The sequence below is a fragment of the Coregonus clupeaformis genome, chromosome 19, assembly GCF_020615455.1.
Source record: "Coregonus clupeaformis isolate EN_2021a chromosome 19, ASM2061545v1, whole genome shotgun sequence".
In the NCBI taxonomy this organism is placed as follows: domain Eukaryota; kingdom Metazoa; phylum Chordata; class Actinopteri; order Salmoniformes; family Salmonidae; genus Coregonus; species Coregonus clupeaformis.
This window is the reverse complement of record NC_059210.1, coordinates 1582424-1602683: the sequence shown is the minus strand read 5'-3', so window position 1 is coordinate 1602683 and position 20260 is coordinate 1582424. Positions and strand designations below refer to the sequence as shown.

The following is a 20260-nucleotide window of genomic DNA, read 5'->3' as shown; positions in this document are numbered from 1 at the left end:
CGAACTGTTGCCATTTTGAACCATTTCATGTGTCTGAAGGAACAAACACTGCCTTCCTGGCGAGCCCGGAGAGCAAATCAAGTGCACTATAGGTCTACCGTTGGCCAATCGGAGGCTCTGATTACCGTGTCTGCAGTAACGTACAGTAGCAGGCATAACAGAAGGCTACATCAAAGTTAATACTGTGAGATTTTAAAACATTTAAAACCATGACTAGAGAGAGACTGTCAATGAATAAGCAAAGCAAAGCAAAGAGATGCTGTTTTTATGAGTGAGTTCATGTTGAAGTTCTTATACAGCACTGTCAACACTTTGTATTCAACACTTTTATAAGCCATAAAATGCACATTCTTCCTATTTCCACTCAGCGCTACAACAAGCACTGCAGCAGCAATGAATGAGTAGGAAAGTGTATTGATAGGCTTGCATTGTTGTTATTATTAGCGGCTTGGTTCTTTTTCAATTTCGAGGAATATTTCACTTTCTCTGTTCATAGGAGTAACAACATGAATTTGTGCATGAGGCAGAATTAATGCGGTGCGACTCGAGTTTCGCCATCAGCTGGAAGACAGTGTCCCTTTTTGGTCAGTATCAGTGGAGGAAAGGGAGAGCGGAGGGATGTCGAGAGGCGGACCCTCAGTCTGCTGCTCTCTCCCTCCACTGAGATTGACCATAAGATGCAGGCGCCCAGTAAAATAAAAATAAAAAGTACATTATTTAAATGTATCACAGGAGGCTGCGGAGGGGAGAACAGCTCATAATAATGGCCAGAACAGAGCAAATGAAATGGAAACCATGTGTTTGATGTATTTGATACCATTCCACCTATTCCGCCCCAGCCATTACCACGAGTCCGTTCTCCCCAATTAAGGTGGCACCAACCTCCTGTGAAGTGTATGCTCACTTAGCTGTGCCTCACAAGTAAATCAACAACGGATCTATTACCGGTGTGATCATATAGCCTACCTCAAATTCTGAAATATAATTTAAAGAAATGCCCCGAACAACAATGATTGGCAGGGCAATTCAAGCAAAGCCAATATGCGGTGATAATGTATTGGGCCTATAGCTTACTGCACAAATCTCATTGCTACAGTACTGTTTTTAATTGGTTAATGTTGCATAGGCTTAAGTTTTTTAAGTCATGTAAATAGATAATCTGAGCGGTAGATCTCGGCTTGCATTTTGACTCAGAGAGTGATCTTGACTCAGAAAAGGTTGGTGACCACTGTTCTAGAGTTTTCCTTGTTAACATTATCAACAATTCCCTTTACTGTGGCAATTGTGATCAAATCAACGCAATATTAGCCACTTTCAATGCAACATACCGAAACAAAATGGACTATACAAGATTATTTTGTTGCAACGAAGTAGGATTCTATTCCATTGACACGCATGACTCAGCCCGTACTCTACACAAACCGGTGCGACATAACCAATCAGTGCTGCAGAAGGCCTATATGCAAATAGACTATTGCCATATATGGATCCTTGCCATTTACTTTGAACTGGACTGTGTTTACAGCATGAGCGGTCGTGAGAAGATGAGATTGATTTGAGTTCAAAGCAAGAGCTGCATGTAGCCACGTGTGCACATTTTGTTCATATCCTTTGCTAGTTAGTGAGTTATTAGCCCAGTTATAGATCATTTGTAGTCAGCAATAGGGGAGTGATTGCTTCCTACAAGAGCACAAAACATGTACATTTCTAGACATCTTTGAAAAGCGAGTCAGGTAAAGAGCTTTTTTTTGTCTTAAAGGGGCAGTGTTGTATTTTGAGACAGGCTTGAATAAGCTAAGTAGCCAATAGGCAGAGGGTAGCATAATTTGTCTGATTCTCTGTAATAATGGTATGGGAATAATAATGCATTTTATTTTGTAAAGTGGTTTCTTGCGTCAAACAACAGAACAACATTTTCAGTCAGTGGATAAACAGGTTAATGTCAAGCCCTGCATGTTTTTTTTCAAAAGTCTCATGGAATGTAGGCCTACATTGAACACCACACATTGGCTGCTACTGTAGGCTGAATGATAGAACAGCTATTTCCATGTTAAAATGTTATGGGATGCATTTTCTCCATTGTTTTTGATGGTAGGCCACTCTGGTAGGCTCACATTATGATCAAAAAGCCACAGAAGCATACTTGGCCACTGTTAAAAATGTAAGTTAAAGCGGGTACAGCCTCAGAGTTTACAGTAAACGTGTGCTGGAAGTTACACAGAATGTTCACAACATTTGAGTTTGCACCCCTCCCCTCCCTCTGGCCCACATTGACACCTCATTGTGAGGTGGGAGAAAGAGGGGAAGAGGTGTGGAAGTCTGGAAGCTTCCTATCGCTCCCTCAATGCTTGTTTCTCTCGTGTTGGTTTTCCCCCACTCAGCATTCAGACTGGCACATCCGCTCCGGCTGCCTGCAAGAGCACACCTGCCTAAAAACACAGACTTATCCCCCACTCCCATTCCCAGGAAAAGAGGGAAGGAGGGAGAGAATAGAATTCAGAATGGGAACTGGTACAAGGGTTTGCTGAGGTTCCACTAACATGGGCAGGTCGTGTAAAAACAGTTTGGTGTAACACTTAGATTAGTATCAGTGAACATGGCTCAGTGGCGATGCTTGTTCTGAAAGGGGAGAGTGCTGGGTTTTAGGATCCAGCAAAGAGGGCTTTTTTCACACTAGCCACTGGTATGGTGTGTGTGCGTGAGTGTGCTTGTTCAAGAAGCCTTTGGACTGGTATGAGTGTGCTAGTGACTAATCTGTAAAAGTCCGGTTTGAGTTTCTCTCAGATACAATGGACTATTCACCATCCTTCAACAGCCAGGGGCAGTTTCATATGGAGAGCGGGTAGGTGTGCTAGAGACTGTTTTTGTTCCTACAGTGCACGCGAGTTAGCTAAAGCCAGGCAAAAGGCTCAGAGGCCCAGAAGTCAGACGGTGTGATACTCCGTGAAGTGCTGCCTTAGCACTACTCCATGGTCCGTGTCTGCACGAGCATGCGTATCAGGAATTCTCCCCCCTCTTGTAAGGTTTAGATGCACTGATGAACCCAACTGCTGCAGGGGCTGCCAGAGATATGGCCTCCATATTTAGATTAAAGTTGGCTGCACTTGACTGGACCCATATAAGAACAGGAATGGCCATGGAGAAAGAGATGAAGAGTTGTGTTGTTGTTCACCATGAACAATACAAAGTATGTTGGCCAGCTTTGACAACACTATAACGAAATTAAAACAAAGAAAAAAGAGAATTATAGACACGTGTCTCTTTAAAATGTATAAGTTATATTCTTCAAGAATCAATGGGTATATATCATTTCTAACTCCAGAAATGAATGTAGCAACTGAAATTTGCCCCTTTGTAATGTTCACTTCATGACCAAAAGTATGTGGACACCTGCTCGTCGAACATCTCATTCCAAAATCATGGGCATTAATATGGAGTTGGTTCCCCCTTTGCTGCTATAACAGCCTCCACTCTTCTGGGAAGGCTTTCCACTAGATGTTGGAACATTGCTGCGGGGACTTGCTTCCATTCAGCCACAAGAGCATTATTGAGGTCGGGCACTGATGTTGGGCGATTAGGCCTGGCTCGCAGTCTGTGTTCCAATTCATCCCAAAGGTGTTCGATGGGGTTGAGGTCAGGGCTCTGTGCAGGCCAGTCAAGTTCTTCCACACCGATCTCGATTAACCTTCTGTATGGACCTCACTTTGTGCACGGGGCATTGTCATGCTGAAACAGGAAAGGCCCTTCCCCAAACTGTTGCCACAAAGTTGGAAGCACAGAATCATCTAGAATGTCATTGTATGTTGTAGTGTTAAGATTTCCCTTCACCGGAACTAAATGGCCTAGTCCGAACCATTATTCCTCCTCCACCAAACTTTACAGTTGGCACTATGCATTCTGGCAGGTACTGTTCTGGCATCTGCCAAACCCAGATTTGTCCGTCGGACTGCCAGATGGTGATGCGTGATTCATCACTCCAGAGAACACGTTTCCACTGCTCCAGAGTCCAATGGCGGCGAGACACTTGGCATTGCGCATGGTGATCTTAGGCTTGTGTGCGGCTGCTCGGCCATGGAAACCCATTTCATGAAGCTCCCGATGAACACGTCAGCTTCCAGAGGCAGTTTGGAACTTGGTAGTGAGTGTTGCAACCGAGCTTGTGTGACCTTCCACTTTGCGGCTAAGCCATTGTTGCGCCTAGACATTTCACTTCACAATAACAGCACTTACAGTTGACCGGGGCAGCTCTAGCAGGGCAGAAATATGACAAACTTACTTGTTGGAAAGGTGGCATCCTATGACAGTACCACTTTGATAGTCACAGCTCTTCAGTAAGGCCATTCTACTGTCAATGTTTTCTATGGAGATTGCATGGCTGTGTGCACGATTTTATACACCTGTCAGCAACAGGTGTGGCTGAAATAGCCGAATCCACTCATTTGAAGGGGTGTCTACGTACTTTTGTAGATATAGTGTATGTGGTATGTAGAAGCAACACCTATAGTCCCTCAACCTAAATGGATAGAAAACCCAAAGCATCTTGGAAAATGTAGTCTTTCTCTCTTAGACGAACTGCGAGACAGCCTGCTTCTGTCCCCTCTGTGCTCCCACAACTCCCACGACAGCAAAAACATTGACACAACACTGACTACCCCTCCTACGCAGACAGTCAGAGACTGGACGACTGACTGGACGCTGGTATGCAGAGCTCAGCCCAGGCTAGAGAGACAAAAATCTCCCCCACAGTGTCTCCAAACCAAGGACAGAGTCAGGCCTCCCTCACTGCTACTCCCTAATTACACATGGGCTGCTCCCTGGAATTGGGGAAATTGCTGGGTTTAAGGGCATCAAATGCACAGATCTGTTCATCTAAAAGATACATGGGTGGGAATTCACAATAGGAGGGTATTATGCGGATAGCGTTGGGATGTGGAACAGAATTGTTGGGTTCAAGGCCATATGCATCTATAGCAGACCTTGGTTCAATAGTATTTCAAAACTTTCAAATACTTTGAGGGTTTGCTTGAGCCTGACTGGAGTGTCAGATGGGTCAGGTTTCCACTTTTGGGACTATCCCTTTGGTTCCGTTGCTCCAGGCAAGGTCAATCAAGCACAGCTAAGGTTTTTGAAAGATTTCTATACATCTAAGCAGTACATGGATGGGAGACAACAATAGGAGTGTTGCATGCGTGTAGCGTAAGGATCAGCTGAAAAAGATGCTAATGATTAGGGCTACTTAGCGTGTAGACATCCGTCTGGATCCGACACCTCTTTGGGGTTTACGGGTGGTGTTTGTTTACGGTCAATCAGAGGCTGGAATGCACTTTGTTAGTCAGATTGTGTGATTCGTCAAGCCAGATTATTTCTGTGATACGAACAGGCTGTTGTTTGTTGAGGTAGTGAAAGCAATTGAAAGGTAGGTGTGTGTGTGTGTGTGTGTGTGTGTGTGTGCATGATTGCGTGTGTGCGTGTGTGGATGCTTGTGTGTGCGTGTGTGTGTGTGTCCAATGCACTTGACCGGACCCTGAATACCTCTCATAGTAGAGTGATGTGGTCACAACTCCAATCTCCATCTCAAGTAACTTCAATTGCATTTCAAAACGCATATCTAAAACAATCAAGTCTCGAGAGTTATTAATGCTGCTATTGTTGCTAACATGATCTAAGAAGGAAATAAGCACATTCTGATACTGCTGAAAGGTTTCTGCCTTCCAAAATCAGCAGTCCAAACAGTCCACCACACGAACACAAACACAACCTCCAGCTTTGGTATTTCAAGGCAAAATGCCAAGTGGATGTATTTTACCAGAGCTTATTGTTCAAATGTCAAGGCCGAACACTTTTTCTTTCTCGCTTTCTTCCTTTCCCTGCCCTTTACGCTTTTTACAGTCTTGAAGTCTTCCACTCACTCAACTTTCTTTCTTTCTCTCTTCCTCCCTTGGTGCAGTGGGGATGTTTTGGGAGGGTCAGAACGGGTGGGGGAGGGTCTGTGGAGTTTAGTGGGCCAGTGACCTTGCCAGAAAATGAGTTCACCACAAAGCACTGTTTCCCAGTGGAAATGTGATAAGGTTCTGGGGTCGAGCCACATCTTGGAGTTAAAGTTCTAGATGGAGAGAGAAAGGGATATATAGACGCAGGGAGAGAGGAAGGGTAGATGGACAGAGAGAGGGGAGATAGGGAGGGTAGATGTAGTGAAAAGGGGAGGATGGATGGAGAGAGAGAGAGGGAGTATACGTAGATGGAGGGGGGAGTATATAGATAGAGAGAGATGGTAGATGGAGAGAGAGAGAGAGAGAGGGTAGATGAGAGGGTCGAGGGAGAGAGGGAGAGGGTAGATGGAGAGAGATGGTAGATGGAGAGAGAGAGAGGGTAGATGGAGAGAGAGTAGATGGAGAGAGCGAGAGAGGGTAGATGGAGAGAGAGAAAGGGTAGATGGAGAAAGGGAGGGTAGATGACAGAGAGAGGGAGGGTAGATAAGAGAGAGGGAGTATATAAATGGAGAGAGAGAGAAAGGGAGTGTAGATGGATAGAGAAAGGGAGTACATACTGTACAAGAAAGAGGCGAGGGTTTAAAGACATAGGCAGAAAGACTGAGGAAGCATTTTGGTGCTGAAACGCACACTGTGATTAATCTGTGTTTATCATTAATGGTTAGTTTATCATCTCTGTGGTTTGGCTGGGCCTAGACAGAGTGGCTGAGTGTTATTAGGGACAGGCTGCAGATTGGTAATAGTCCTATTTTACCCTTTTACCCTATTTTCTAGCTAAAGTGGCAACTAGCATGCCACTTAGTATGCCAGTGTGCATGTCAGAACACTGCTACGATTTCCCTTTGGGGTAATGAGTGTAGTGTAGAGTCATCGTATTGACTTTGCATTGAGATTCCCCTATCTATATGTATGAATAAAGTCAACTTAGACCTGTTGGAATGATTGCCCCACATCCCAAAACTACTAAGTATCATATGATTTTCATCTCTCTCTCTGGACTAACTCAAGTGTCCAGTATAAATGCTTTGCTCATGACACAGTAACACATACGTTTTGACATAGCTCTGCACTGTAAAAAACAACAACACAAAAATGGCTTATGAATAGCCACATATATCCATGTTGTCATGGCAATGGCGACATCGATGTGGCGATGCCGCCGGTTGGCGGCTTTCTGGGATGGCCGCGATCAACTTCCCATAACGCTAGCGTTTCACAACCGTGGTGGATTTTCCCCCTTAAAACCCTCCACCAGTGGAAAATACGGCAGCTGCCACCAACTAAATGAAATTAGAGCGGACCTTTCCATGAGAAAAAGGTTGCTTGGAGTTTATTGGAGTCACCAGCCGTAATTGCTTATTCATGACAGTTTGTGGCGACATTAGGTGGAGCAAGAGGTCATTGTCATGGTTACAGTAGGTTGTTATGTAGACCTTTTATAGAACGGTCTTCCAGGCGACATTGATGCACATTTTACATTTAGCAGACGCTCTTATCCAGAGCGACTTACTGTTAGTGAGTGCATACATTTTCATACTTTTTCATACTGGCCCCCCGTGGGAAACGATCATGGGCCCTGAGTTTTTCAGGTAAAACTCATGGCCAAGATATAGAGCCTAGTGAAGAGCAGTTGGGAATGGAGTCAAGCAGGAGTACAGATAATGAATGTTAGAAGAGAAAGAAAGAGAACCTCAGCGAGTGTTTACAACACCAGTAAAGAAGACATTATCAACCCAAGGTATCACTCTCCAGCAGCGAAGCTCTCTCTGTACTCTCTCTCTCACTCTGGGTGAAGGCCAACTCTGGGAATGCGCTTGGAGAGATTAGATTTTTATTGCCGCAATTATGTTATTTTAAGAGCCGAAGGCAAAGACCCCAGTGTGTGAGTTAGTTTATCCTCGCGCCCTAGCTAGCTAAGTTGGGAAGACGACAAAGAAGTGTTATTTTCCATCTCAATCCCCTCTTTTTTTTCTCTCTCTCCCTATCTATCTATCTCTCTCTCTCTCTCTCTCTCTCTCGCTCTCTCTCTCTATCTCTCTCTCTCTCTCTCTCTCTCTCTCTCTCTCTCTCTCTCTCTCTGTCTCTCTCTCTGTCTCTCTCTCTGTCACTCTGTCACTCTCTTGAGCTCCTTCTCTATTTATCTCCTAAGTGGAAATGCATCACATCTTAGTGAAAATAATTTACATGTTGATTGTCTCCATGGTGCTGTAACACTTCAAAGCCAATCATGAGTCAACTCAGCTGATTACTAAATTAATCACTTCCTCCCATGGTCTCATTGATAACCTAGAGATGGCCGCCATATAGACGGGGGTCACACTTAGTCTTTGAAGTTCCACTATAGGGACCTCACATCCGAAGTAGCTACTTCCTGTGTTTGCACCCTGCCCTTTCACGCTCTAACACACGTCTTGCCCTTGCTGTGGCGCTTTCCCATAGACTACAGTGCAACGTAACCGATACCTCTCTAACCAATCCCTCTCTCTCCATGTGTTTCCTCCAGCCTCCAGACAACGGGCCTCCTCCTCTCCCCAGCTCCTCTCTCCCAGAGGGCTACTATGAAGAGGCCGTCCCCCTCAGTCCTGGAAAAGCCCCAGAATACATCACCTCCAGTAAGTGTACAAAACACAAACGCACATCCATGTGAATACACACAAACACACACAACGAAAACACACTTGAAAAGCTAAAGTGAGGACTGAACACACATTCACTCACAATGCACATACACCCGCCCCTGCAGTAAATATGTAACATATTATCCCTCAACTATCTCTCAGACTACGATTCAGACCAGATGAGCAGTTCGTATGAGTCGTATGACGAGGAGGAGGAGGATGGGAAGGGTAGAGGGAAGAAGATGCGACACCAGTGGCCTAGCGAGGAGGCCTCTATGGACCTGGTCAAGGACGCACGCATCTGTGCCTTCCTGCTGCGCAAGAAACGCTTCGGACAGTGGACCAAGCTGCTCTGTGTCATCAAGGACAACAAGCTGCTGGTACGGACACATGCACAGATACAGAGAGACACACTGTCACCCTCACATACAACCACACACACACACACACACACACACACACACACACACACATTAATAACCACATGTACCTGGAGACACACATAGCCATGTGTATTTGAAAAACGTTATCCACTGGTTCATTGACCTCTCTCTCTCCTCCCTCTCTCTTCTCTCCTCCAGTGCTACAAGTCATCAAAAGATCAGACGCCCCAGATGGAGCTAGTGTTATCAGGCTGCAGCATCACACATGTCCCCAAGGACGGCAAGAAGAAGAAACACGAGCTGAAGATAGTCCACCAGGGGGCAGATGCCCTGGTTCTGGCCGTGCAGAGCAAAGAGCAGGCTGAGGAGTGGCTCAAGGTAACACAATAACCCGAGACACAGATTATAACATTAAAGCGGACCGAGTGGTTCAGGGTAACAGAATGACCCGAGACACCAATTAGGATGTTACAGAGGTTTGCTACCAGACAATGATCCCAAGTTACCACAACACTATTGTAGACCCAGTGCCAGACTAAAGTGTGCATTGGATACAATGACAATGACAAGTTGGGTAAATCAGAAACAGACTGGTAATATGGAGAGGGGTCACCCTGTCCAGTGTACTCTTTGGGAGTGAGAACAGGATAGAGTATATTTCCTATCAATCCTGAAGCAAGATTTTTGTGGAATGTCTGTCCAGAGGTACAGTAGGCCACTGGTTGTTTATTAAGGGGAGAGACTACTTATAATATAATCATATTATGAGAATAACGTCCCTATTTTTGCGGATGGAGTCTTCTTTCTGATATTGTGTTAGGGCCTAGATGGTTATTTTGAACAGGTGTTTCTGGTGTCTGGACTCTAATGTCAGGATGTTTGGTTAATATCTGTAGAGCCGTCTCTCTCAGATCTCCCTTTCAGCTCTGTTTCTCCCAGGGACTCCGACAAGCCCGCAAAGCAAACTATCCTGCTGGCATCAAATAAAGACCTGTTCTTTTTAGTTTCCCCTCTGCCCCATTTGTTATTCCAAAGCCTTTGAGCTATTCCATTTCAATCGCAGTATGAAAGAGGCCATGGGGGTTCCAATTCAAAGAAACACACACATGCATGCACACACACACACTACAACCCTCCTCACCTCTAGCTTTCCTGAGATTCCCCTTGGAAAACTGTTGTTTATCGTTGAAAACCCATTGTGCAGCTATTTTAAGACCTCTTCTCCTCCATTTGTCTTTTTATTGCTCTAGTTGCTGAATTCTGCTCCTGCCAATTACATTTCCTGCGCTCTAGTTTACCGACAGGGCCCTTTGAAACCTTTTCATACAGCACCCCAGTCTGTGAAAAACCTGGTCGGAAAGGGCCACGTTAAAAACCGAGAGGCCTGACATTTCGCAGGTTAGCTTTTTTCGGCAGGAATCTTGTTCTGGAGGCAGTTCTGCAGAGGTCCCTTGCTGGCACAGCCACAAAGTCATAAAATCTGATTTTAAACCTCACCCTAACCTATAACCTTAACCTCAATCAATGTATTTCTTGTTTACGAAGCATGTGACGAATTAAAGTGTGATTTGATTTGAACCCAACTGCTAACCCTCATTTTAGTTTTCATGGATTTTTTCAATATAGCCAATTTTGACTTTGCAGCTGGTCCATCTACCGGATATCGCTCAGTTCATAAATAAAAGTCAACCTGCATCTATGGTGGGCCACTATAGAGCTTAATGCCAGCAGTGAAAAAGGGAATATAAAGGAAAAAGTCTGATATTTTTGTTCTGATTCGATTACTCCTTCTATTATATATTATATATGGTAATTATGGTTGTTGTCACGAGTGGAGTGTAGTGGGATGTGGAATCACACGCAGGACACAGAGAATAAATCCAAAGCACTTTAGTGAAGTCCTAGTGTACGCCAAAACCGGCAACAGGTCACAGGCGAAAAACAAACGCACACTAGAACGACAAAGTCAGTATGCACAAAGTGCAGGTCTCTCTAAATACAATCCGAAAAATGAGAGAGAGAACAAAATACAGAACAAACAACCACACGACAGCAGAACAATTACACACAACACCAGACCTAACACAAGGGAACTAAATAGGGTGCCTAATGAACACTAAACAATAACCAGGTGTGACAAACAGACAAAACCAATCAAACAAGAAACATTGAACGGTGGCAGCTAGTACTCCGGAGACGACGACCGCCGAAGTCTGCCCGAACAAGGAGAAGGGGCCGCCTCGGCCGAAACCGTGACAGTACCCCCCCCTTGACGCGCGGCTCCAGCCGTGCGCCGCCCCCGGCCTCGGGGACGACCAGGAGGGCGCGGAGCAGGGCGCGTGGGATGACCACGATGGAATTCGGTCAGAAGAGACGGGTCCAGGATGTCCCTCCTCGGCACCCAGCACCGCTCCTCCGGGCCGTACCCCTCCCACTCCACGAGATATTGGAGACCCCCCATCCGGCGTCTCGAATCGAGGATGGCCCGAACAGTGTACGCCGGAGCCCCCTCGATGTCCAACGGGGGCGGGGTAGTCTCCTCTATCTCAAAGTCCTGGAGTGGACCAGCTACCACCGGCCTGAGGAGAGACACATGGAACGAGGGGTTAACATTTTTGTAATCAATGGGCAGTTGTAATCTGTAACACACCTCGTTCAATCTCCTCAGGACTTTAAAAGGCCCCACAAACCGCCGACCCAGCTTCCGGCAGGGCAGGCGGAGGGGCAGGTTTCTGGTTGAGAGCCAGACACGATCTCCAGGTGCGTACACTGGCCCCTCACTGCGGTGGAGGTCGGCGCTCGTCTTCTGTCGACGGATGGCTCGCTGCAGATGGACGTGTGCAGCGTTCCACGTCTCCTCCGAGCGCCGTACCCACTCATCCACAGCAGGGGCCTCGATCTGGCTCTCATGCCACGGTGCCAGAACCGGCTGGTACCCTAACACACACTGGAAAGGGGTTAGTTTTGTGGAGGAGTGGCGGAGAGAGTTCTGTGCCATCTCAGCCCAGGGCACATATCTCGCCCACTCCTCCGGCCGGCCCTGACAATATGACCTCAGAAACCTACCCACATCCTGGTTGACACGTTCGACCTGCCCATTACTCTCCGGGTGGTAACCCGAGGTAAGGCTCACCGAAACCCCCAACCGTTCCATAAACGCTCTCCAGACTCTGGAGGTAAACTGGGGGCCTCGATCAGACACTATATCCTCGGGTACCCCGTAATGCCGGAAGACGTGAGTAAATAGAGCCTCAGCGGTCTGTAGGGCAGTAGGAAGACCCGGCATGGGAAGGAGACGACAGGCCTTCGAGAACCGATCCACAACGACCAGGATGGTGGTATTCCCCTGTGAGGAGGGAAGGTCGGTAACAAAATCCACCGAAAGGTGAGACCAGGGTCGTTGTGGAACGGGCAGGGGTTGTAATTTACCCCTGGGCAAGTGTCTGGGCGCCTTACACTGGGCACACACTGAGCAGGAGGAGACATAAATCCTCACATCCCTGGCTAACGTTGGCCACCAGTACTTTGTGCAAAGGCAGTGCACTGTCCGGCCAATACCTGGATGTCCAGAGGAGGGTGACGTGTGAGCCCAATAAATAAGCCGATCCCCGGACCTCGAGCGGGACGTACGTCCGACCCACCGGACACTGTGGAGGGCTAGGGTCGGTGCGTAATGCCCGCTCGATCTCCGCATCGACCTCCCATACCACCGGTGCAACCAGACAAGACTCAGGTAGTATGGGAATGGGCTCCACGCACCTCTCCTCTGTGTCATACCGCCGCGACAGGGCATCTGCCTTCCCGTTCTGGGACCCAGGGATGTAAGTGATCTTAAACACAAACCGGGCGAGAAACATAGTCCATCGAGCCTGGCGAGGATTCAGTCTCCTAGCTGCCCGAATGTATTCCAGGTTACGGTGGTCAGTCAGAATGAGAAAAGGGTGTTGAGCCCCTCAAGCCAATGCCTCCACACCTTTAGGGCCTGTACCACGGCTAACAGCTCCCTGTCTCCTACGTCATAATTCCTCTCCGCCGGACTGAGCTTCTTAGAATAAAAAGCACAGGGGCGGAGTTTAGGTGGTGTGCCGGACCGTTGCGAAAGAACAGCCCCGATACCGGCTTCAGACGCATCCACCTCCACTTGGAATGGTAAAGTGGGATCCGGGTGCGCCAGCACTGAGCCGAGGTAAACAGGTCCTTCAGTCTCCCAAAAGCCCTATCCGCCTCAGCTGACCACCATAGCGCACTGGACCCCCCTTCAGAAGGGACGTTATGGGAGCTGCCACCTGTCCAAAACCCCGGATAAACCTCCGGTAGTAATTCGCAAAACCCAAGAACTGCTGCACCTCTTTAACCGTGGTTGGGGTTTGCCAATTACGCACGGCTGACACACGGTCAACCTCCATCCTCACCCCTGACGCAGACAACTGATAGCCCAAAAAGGAGACTGACTCCTGGAAGAACAAACATTTCTCGGCTTTGACATACAGGTCATGCTCCAACAATCTCCTCAATACCCTGCGCACCAGGGCTACATGCTCGGCCCGAGTAGAACTGTACACCAGAATATCGTCTATGTACACCACTACTCCCTGCGCCTGCATGTCCCGGAAAATCTCATCTACAAAAGATTGGAAGACTGATGGAGCATTCATTAACCCGTATGGCATGACGAGATACTCGTAATGACCGGAGGTAGTACTAAATGCTGTCTTCCACTCATCGCCCTCTCTAATGCGCACCAAGTTATATGCGCTCCTGAGGTCCAATTTTGTGAAGAACCGTGCCCCGTGTAATGACTCCGTCATAGTCGCAATCAGCGGGAGTGGATAACTATATTTCACAGTCACCTGATTGAGACCGCGGTAGTCAATACACGGACGCAAACCTCCATCCTTTTTCTTCACAAAAAAGAAGCTCGAGGACGCGGGAGAAGTGGAGGGCCGTATGTATCCCTGTCTCAGAGACTCGGCAATGTATGTCTCCATTGCCCTCTTCTCCTCTTGTGACAAAGGATACACATGGCTCCGCGGGAGCGCAGCTCCTGCCTGGAGGTCTATCGCACAATCCCCCTGTCTATGAGGCGGCAACCTAGCCGCCCTTGTCTTGCTAAACACGAGTGCCAAATCCTCATACTCAGGTGGAATGTGCAATGCGGGCATCTGGTTCGGACTCTCCACCGAGGTCGCCCCTACGGAAACACCCAGACATAACCCCTCACACTGAGCAGACCACCCTTTAAGAGCCTTCTCTCGCCACGAAATCGTAGGATCATGGGTAATCAACCAGGGAAGCCCCAGTACCACCGGATACGCAGGAGAGTCGATCAGATAGAGTTGAATCGTCTCCTCATGACCCCCCTGCGTCTTCATCCTAAGTGGCGCTGTGACCTCCCTAATCAACCCAGATCCTAACGGACGACTATCTAGGGCATGTACAGGGAAAGGATGATCAACCGGAAGGAGGGGAATCCCTAACTCAACACAGAATTTACGATCTACAAAATTCCCAGCTGCGCCTGAATCTACTAGCGCCTTATGCTGGGAACGAGGTGCAACCTGTGGGAAACAAACAGGTATGGTTATGTGTACGACAGAAAGCTCTGGGTAAGTAGGGCGCCTACTCACCTGGGAGGACTCCCCAATGTGTGGTCTGCCGTCTCCTCCACCAGGGGACCCTCCCCAGCACCTAGCCGCGGTGTGCCCTCCACGGCCACAGTTGGTGCAGGGGACGGCCCCCCTCGGGCTCCTCCTTCTCCCTCCTCTAGCGCCAGCACCTCCGAGCTCCATCGGGCTCGGCTCGGAGGCGCTGGAGGGTGGAATGGGCGACCCCCACCTGGGACGTCCGCGGTTAGCGAGCAGGGTGTCCAGCCGAATGGCCATGTCCACCAACTGGTCAAAGGAGAGTGTAGTATTCCTGCACGCCAACTCTCTGCGGACGTCCTCCCTGAGGCTGCAACGAAAATGGTCTATGAGGGCTCGCTCATTCCACCCTGCATCTGCCGCTAGAGTCCGGAACTCCAGCGCAAACTCTTGAGCGCTCCTCATCCCCTGCCGGAGGTAGAATAGACGCTCCCCCGGCGGGAGAACTCCGCATAGGTGATAGTGGCGGCGTCTATTCTCCTCCATTCGGCGTTGGCCCACTCCAACGCCTTGCCGGTGAGACAGGAGATGAGGGCGGAAACTCTCTCGTGTCCCGAGGGCGCCGGGTGTACGGTGGCAAGGTAGAGCTCCACTTGTAATAGGAACCCCTGACACCCGGCAGCGGTGCCGTCGTACGCCCTCGGGAGCGAGAGCCGAATCCCACTGGGTTCCGGTAGTTGGACGGGCGGGCTGACCGATGGTGATGGTGCGGTAGGTGGGGGTGTGGGTACCCCGCTGGTCTCCCATCGATGGAGGGTGTTCATGACGCGGTCCAGGGCGTGCCCGATTTGGTTGATCCGATCATCTTGACCACGAAGACGCTCCTCCATGATCTCGGTAGGTGCGGGTGCTCCTGCTGATTCCATCAGATGGTGTGTAATTCTGTCACGAGTGGAGTGTAGTGGGATGTGGAATCACACGCAGGACACAGAGAATAAATCCAAAGCACTTTAGTGAAGTCCTAGTGTACGCCAAAACCGGCAACAGGTCACAGGCGAAAAACAAACGCACACTAGAACGACAAAGTCAGTATGCACAAAGTGCAGGTCTCTCTAAATACAATCCGAAAAATGAGAGAGAGAACAAAATACAGAACAAACAACCACACGACAGCAGAACAATTACACACAACACCAGACCTAACACAAGGGAACTAAATAGGGTGCCTAATGAACACTAAACAATAACCAGGTGTGACAAACAGACAAAACCAATCAAACAAGAAACATTGAACGGTGGCAGCTAGTACTCCGGAGACGACGACCGCCGAAGTCTGCCCGAACAAGGAGAAGGGGCCGCCTCGGCCGAAACCGTGACAGTTGTTTATTGATTCGCTGCAGCGAAGCAACACACTCGGGTAGCGCCAAGGTACCTGTGAGCAGCCGCACTGGACTGTGCAAATATACAAACCGAACCACAACACCCATAATTATCGCTCGAGACAGGACATTGATGCATATTTGGTCAGGTGTCTGAAAACATGCACGTTAAAAATAAATTGAACCGATACATGTGAACACGGCATAAACACATGCCTTTCACCCTCACCCCAAACAATCTCACTGTTTTAGTTTACTTAATTGACATATGCATACTTTTTCATACCCAATGACCCTTGCAATCAGTGCGCCCAATTATGAGGCCCGGCTTGCCGCGGTTCGACGTACCCCAAAACAGGGGCCTAGAGTGGATGGATTGGATTGAAGGAACATATTTTACCATTAACTGTACAGTGAGGGAGGAGATATTCTCTTGGCCTGCTCTGTATACAGTTATGCCTGGGGGTGTTTGAGCGCCTCACAGAGCCAAAAAGATTAGAGTGTGGAGCGTGTGTTTGGATTTTAGGTCTAGATGTTGCCTAGGACCCCAGAAGAGAAGCTCTCTGTTTCTCTCTCTTTCTCTTTTTCTTTCTTTCTCGCTCGCTCTCTTTCTCTCTTTCTCTCTCTCTCCCCCATCTCTCTCTCTCTCTCTCTCTCTCTCTCTCTCTCTCTCTCTCTCTCTCTCTCTCTCTCTCTCTCTCTCTCTCTCTCTCTCTCTCTCTCTTTCTCTCTCTCTCCCCCCTCTCTCTCTCTCTCTCTCTCTCTCTGTCTCCCCTACTCTGTTTCTCCATCCAGAGACGCAGAGCTTCAATAATAATCACTCTTGCATTTCACATTAAAGATGGAATAATGGAAATAAAAGTTATCCGATAAATCCCACCCTAGTCGGAGGATTATGATCCAATACCATGTCCCTGTAATGAACGGAGTCATGTAAGACTACATTAGGAAATGGAGACGGGACTAGAACGGAGCCTTGAGGCGCTCCAAAACAGTTTACTAATGTGAAATCCAGACATTGTGTGGCTAATGAACTGTTTATGGAATCTAAATGTCCATATTGTGTTGCTACTTCATCCTCTCTAATCCTTTCCAGTGCTTTATGGTCTCTTGAATTTCTCTTTCTCTTTTTTCCCTTGTTCCCTTACCTCATCTCTCCTTTGTCTCTGTAGCGCTCCTCTTCGACATGACCTGCTTTTCTTCCTCTTCTCTACTGGGCTAATGCTATATATCTTTCTCTTCCTCCTCTTCTTCTCCTCCTCTCCTCCCTCTCTCTCTTCTTGTAACAACTATCCCTATCCCAACTATCCCCCTTGTTTCTTCAAGCAGGCCTGGTAAGATCTAATGTTCTCTGTCACATGGTTACGTGTCTGCAGTGGCTGCTTGGCTTCTTACACTGTGTGTTGCCTTTTTACACTCACTGTCTCACTCTATAATCACTGTTCAAGTCCTATCCCAGTCTGGCTCTTATGATTGACCATTTCTGCCATGTTGCCTGAAATTCTTCCTCCGCATCATTTTGCATTGGGCACACAAAGTTTGACAACACCCATGTCCTGCACTAGAGTGTGTATGCCTGTATGTGCACACCATGGGTCTTTATCCATGGACATGCAGTATAGTTTGCATGGTGTTAAAGTATGGGATGTCACTCACAATAAGAACATTGCCATTCACAGATAGTTAATTAAGCATATTTTCCAGTTATATGCCATAAATGTTTATGGCACTAGTTTGATATGAAGCATATATGAAGATTATTCTCCCAGATTTAACAAAACATCCCTCTATTGGCAGATGAAGAAAGTCCATAAGCCCACCAAACCCACCCAAAACCCATCTGTATAATATCATATAAACTGTGTGATTTGCCACTCCCTGATGGCAGATAGGGAGACATTCAGTTCATGTCTGTCCCAAACGTTCTAGCAACGCTCTGGCTAGGGCCAAAACCATGGAGCCCAGCCACAGCCTGTAATTTCCCTGCAGCGCCAATAATGTTCGCTCCCAGCCAAAGCCAATGAACTGTGGTGAGCAGAGACGCTGAGAAGAACTCCACTGTGGGGACAGATGCGGATGGTTTTGGAGGGTTGTGTGTGTGTTTGAGGGTTTGTTGTGTGTTTGTGTGTGTGCATGTGCGTACCTGCCTGCGCGTACCTGCCTGCGTGTACGCGCTTGTGTGCGTGGTGCCTGACTGCCTGTCTCCACAGTAGTCCCCAAGTCACCCCTCGCAGGTTAGCCTAGCGCAGCATTATCATTAATTCACTCACTGCTCATGTGTCAATGATATTGACTCAATAAGGTGGTGGTTGTGCTGTTGATGGGTTGCCAGATTGGAGGTTCTGCGAGGTCATGTTAATCGAAACTGGCGCCCCGTCCACGCGCCCGTGCAGTGTGTGGATATCCATGGATATGCCATTCACTCTGAATGGGCGTGTTACATAACACAATGGATGCGTCCCACAATGGATGCAACAATGGCAATCTTCCACAGCTGCAGTCAAGTACCGTACAGCAATCTGTGTACCAAGCCGTTGCCTTTTTTTCCTCAACTTTTCCGTCAGTCTTGCTGCATGTGTTGCATACTGCACTATGATCCATCTGCTGATGTAATACAGTGTAACACGTTTTTGAAATTAAATGCATTGAAAATATCATGTGTTAAGTTCTGACAAACAGAGTGTAAAACTAAGGGACAACTAGTCAAAGCTCAAACCAAGTTTATTCACCCACTGAGTCAAACAGCTGAAAAGACAAAGATATGTTTCCACCAGCACAAGTATTTATACCATCCTTTAGATGGAGTCTCCTCCTTGCACTTCTAAACACTACATCTTTGTTGCTAGGCAGGAAGTTAAGTGATGTGTGTAATAAAACTGTGCCTTCTCCCTTCATTTAACCTGACCTGACCTCGACCCACATTCCTCACTAATCCACAGCTATCAAACCTTATCAGTGACCTCAACCAATTGATTGCCTTTTCCCTTACTTAGTAACTTCCAGCCCCATACTTCTTGACCCCACCATATACATTCCTCATACATGCAACCATTAACTTCTAGCATAGCAGGTATTTCAAATTAGAACCCAACACATGTCAATGGCAATCTTGCCCCCTCCTTGAAATTAACAGAATGTAACTGATGTATCATTGTAACTGAATAGTGCTGTCTTTTTGTTTGGCCTTCCTCTTCCTGTAGGTGATGAGGGAGGTGTGCAGCAACGGAGGTGACTCAGATGGAGCAGGCTCCGGGTCTCCTGTACACAAGCCCCACCTGGAGAAGGTAAGGAACAGAATGCCAGCTCAGGCACATAAACACACACACACATTCACACACCGGCATGACACAAACTCATAAAGAATCCAAACGAACATGTGCATGCACACGTGTACACAAACACATCAACGTGAAGGTAAGGACACACACACACACACACACACACATACATATATATACCTACACATCTCTGTACGCTGCCATAGGGCCCCTCGCCTCTCTCTGTGTGCCCTAATAGCTAGCAGGATGCCAGGGCAGCACATTGCAGTAAAAGCTGTAATTGTTGTGCCAAATAGCACTTAATTACAGCTGTGGCACAGTGTGTGTAGGGAGGTAAAGGGAGAGTGTGTGTGTTATTGGATTTCATAAGCCTGGAGAAAACAGGTAAACTTACTAGAACTGTTGGAGCCTTATTGTACAGAGCTTGTGTGTGTGTGTGTGTGTGTGTGTGTGTGTGTGTGTGTGTGTGTGTGTGTGTGTGTGTGTGTGTGTGTGTGTGTGTGTATAGTGGTGGAAAATTAGGTAGATCAGAAGGACTTTAATGACAAACCGCTCCCTAGCTGGCACAGTACACAGAAGCCTAATTATTTCAACCACAACATGTTGCAGATGCTCTCCGAGATTCTCTGTGGGTATAGTGTGTGTGTGTGTTAATGTATATGGTGGTGTGTGTGTGCGTGTGTGTTAATGTATATGGTTGTGTGTGTGTGTGTGTGTTAATGTATATTGTTGTGTGTGTGTGTGTGTGTGTGTGTGTTAATGTATATGTGTGTGTGTGTGTGTTAATGTATATAGTTGTGTGTGTGTGTTAATGTATATGTATATGGTCCTCTGTAGCTCAATTGGTAGAGCATGGCGCTTGTAACGCCAGGGTAGTGGATTCGATCCCCGGGACCACCCATACGTAAAAATGTATGCACACATGAATGTAAGTCGCATGAGTGTGCGTCTGTCGGTCTTTTTCTTTGTGTCTGACTGCATGTATACCACCCTGTATACCACCTTGTATACCACCCTGTATACCACCCTG

General features: G+C 47.6%; 1 protein-coding gene across 3 annotated transcripts in view; it reads left to right on the top strand.

The window, feature by feature from the left end:
* LOC121554269 (actin filament-associated protein 1) overlaps window positions 1-20260 on the top strand; it is a 142876-nt gene that overhangs the window by 110362 nt on the left and 12254 nt on the right. For all 3 annotated transcript variants that reach the window (XM_041867739.2, XM_041867741.2, XM_041867740.2), the window contains exons 4-7: window positions 8494-8602; window positions 8771-8988; window positions 9190-9369; window positions 19153-19236. In XM_041867739.2, coding sequence (XP_041723673.2) covers window positions 8494-8602; window positions 8771-8988; window positions 9190-9369; window positions 19153-19236 — 591 coding nt within the window. The remainder of the gene's footprint in view (window positions 1-8493; window positions 8603-8770; window positions 8989-9189; window positions 9370-19152; window positions 19237-20260) is intronic.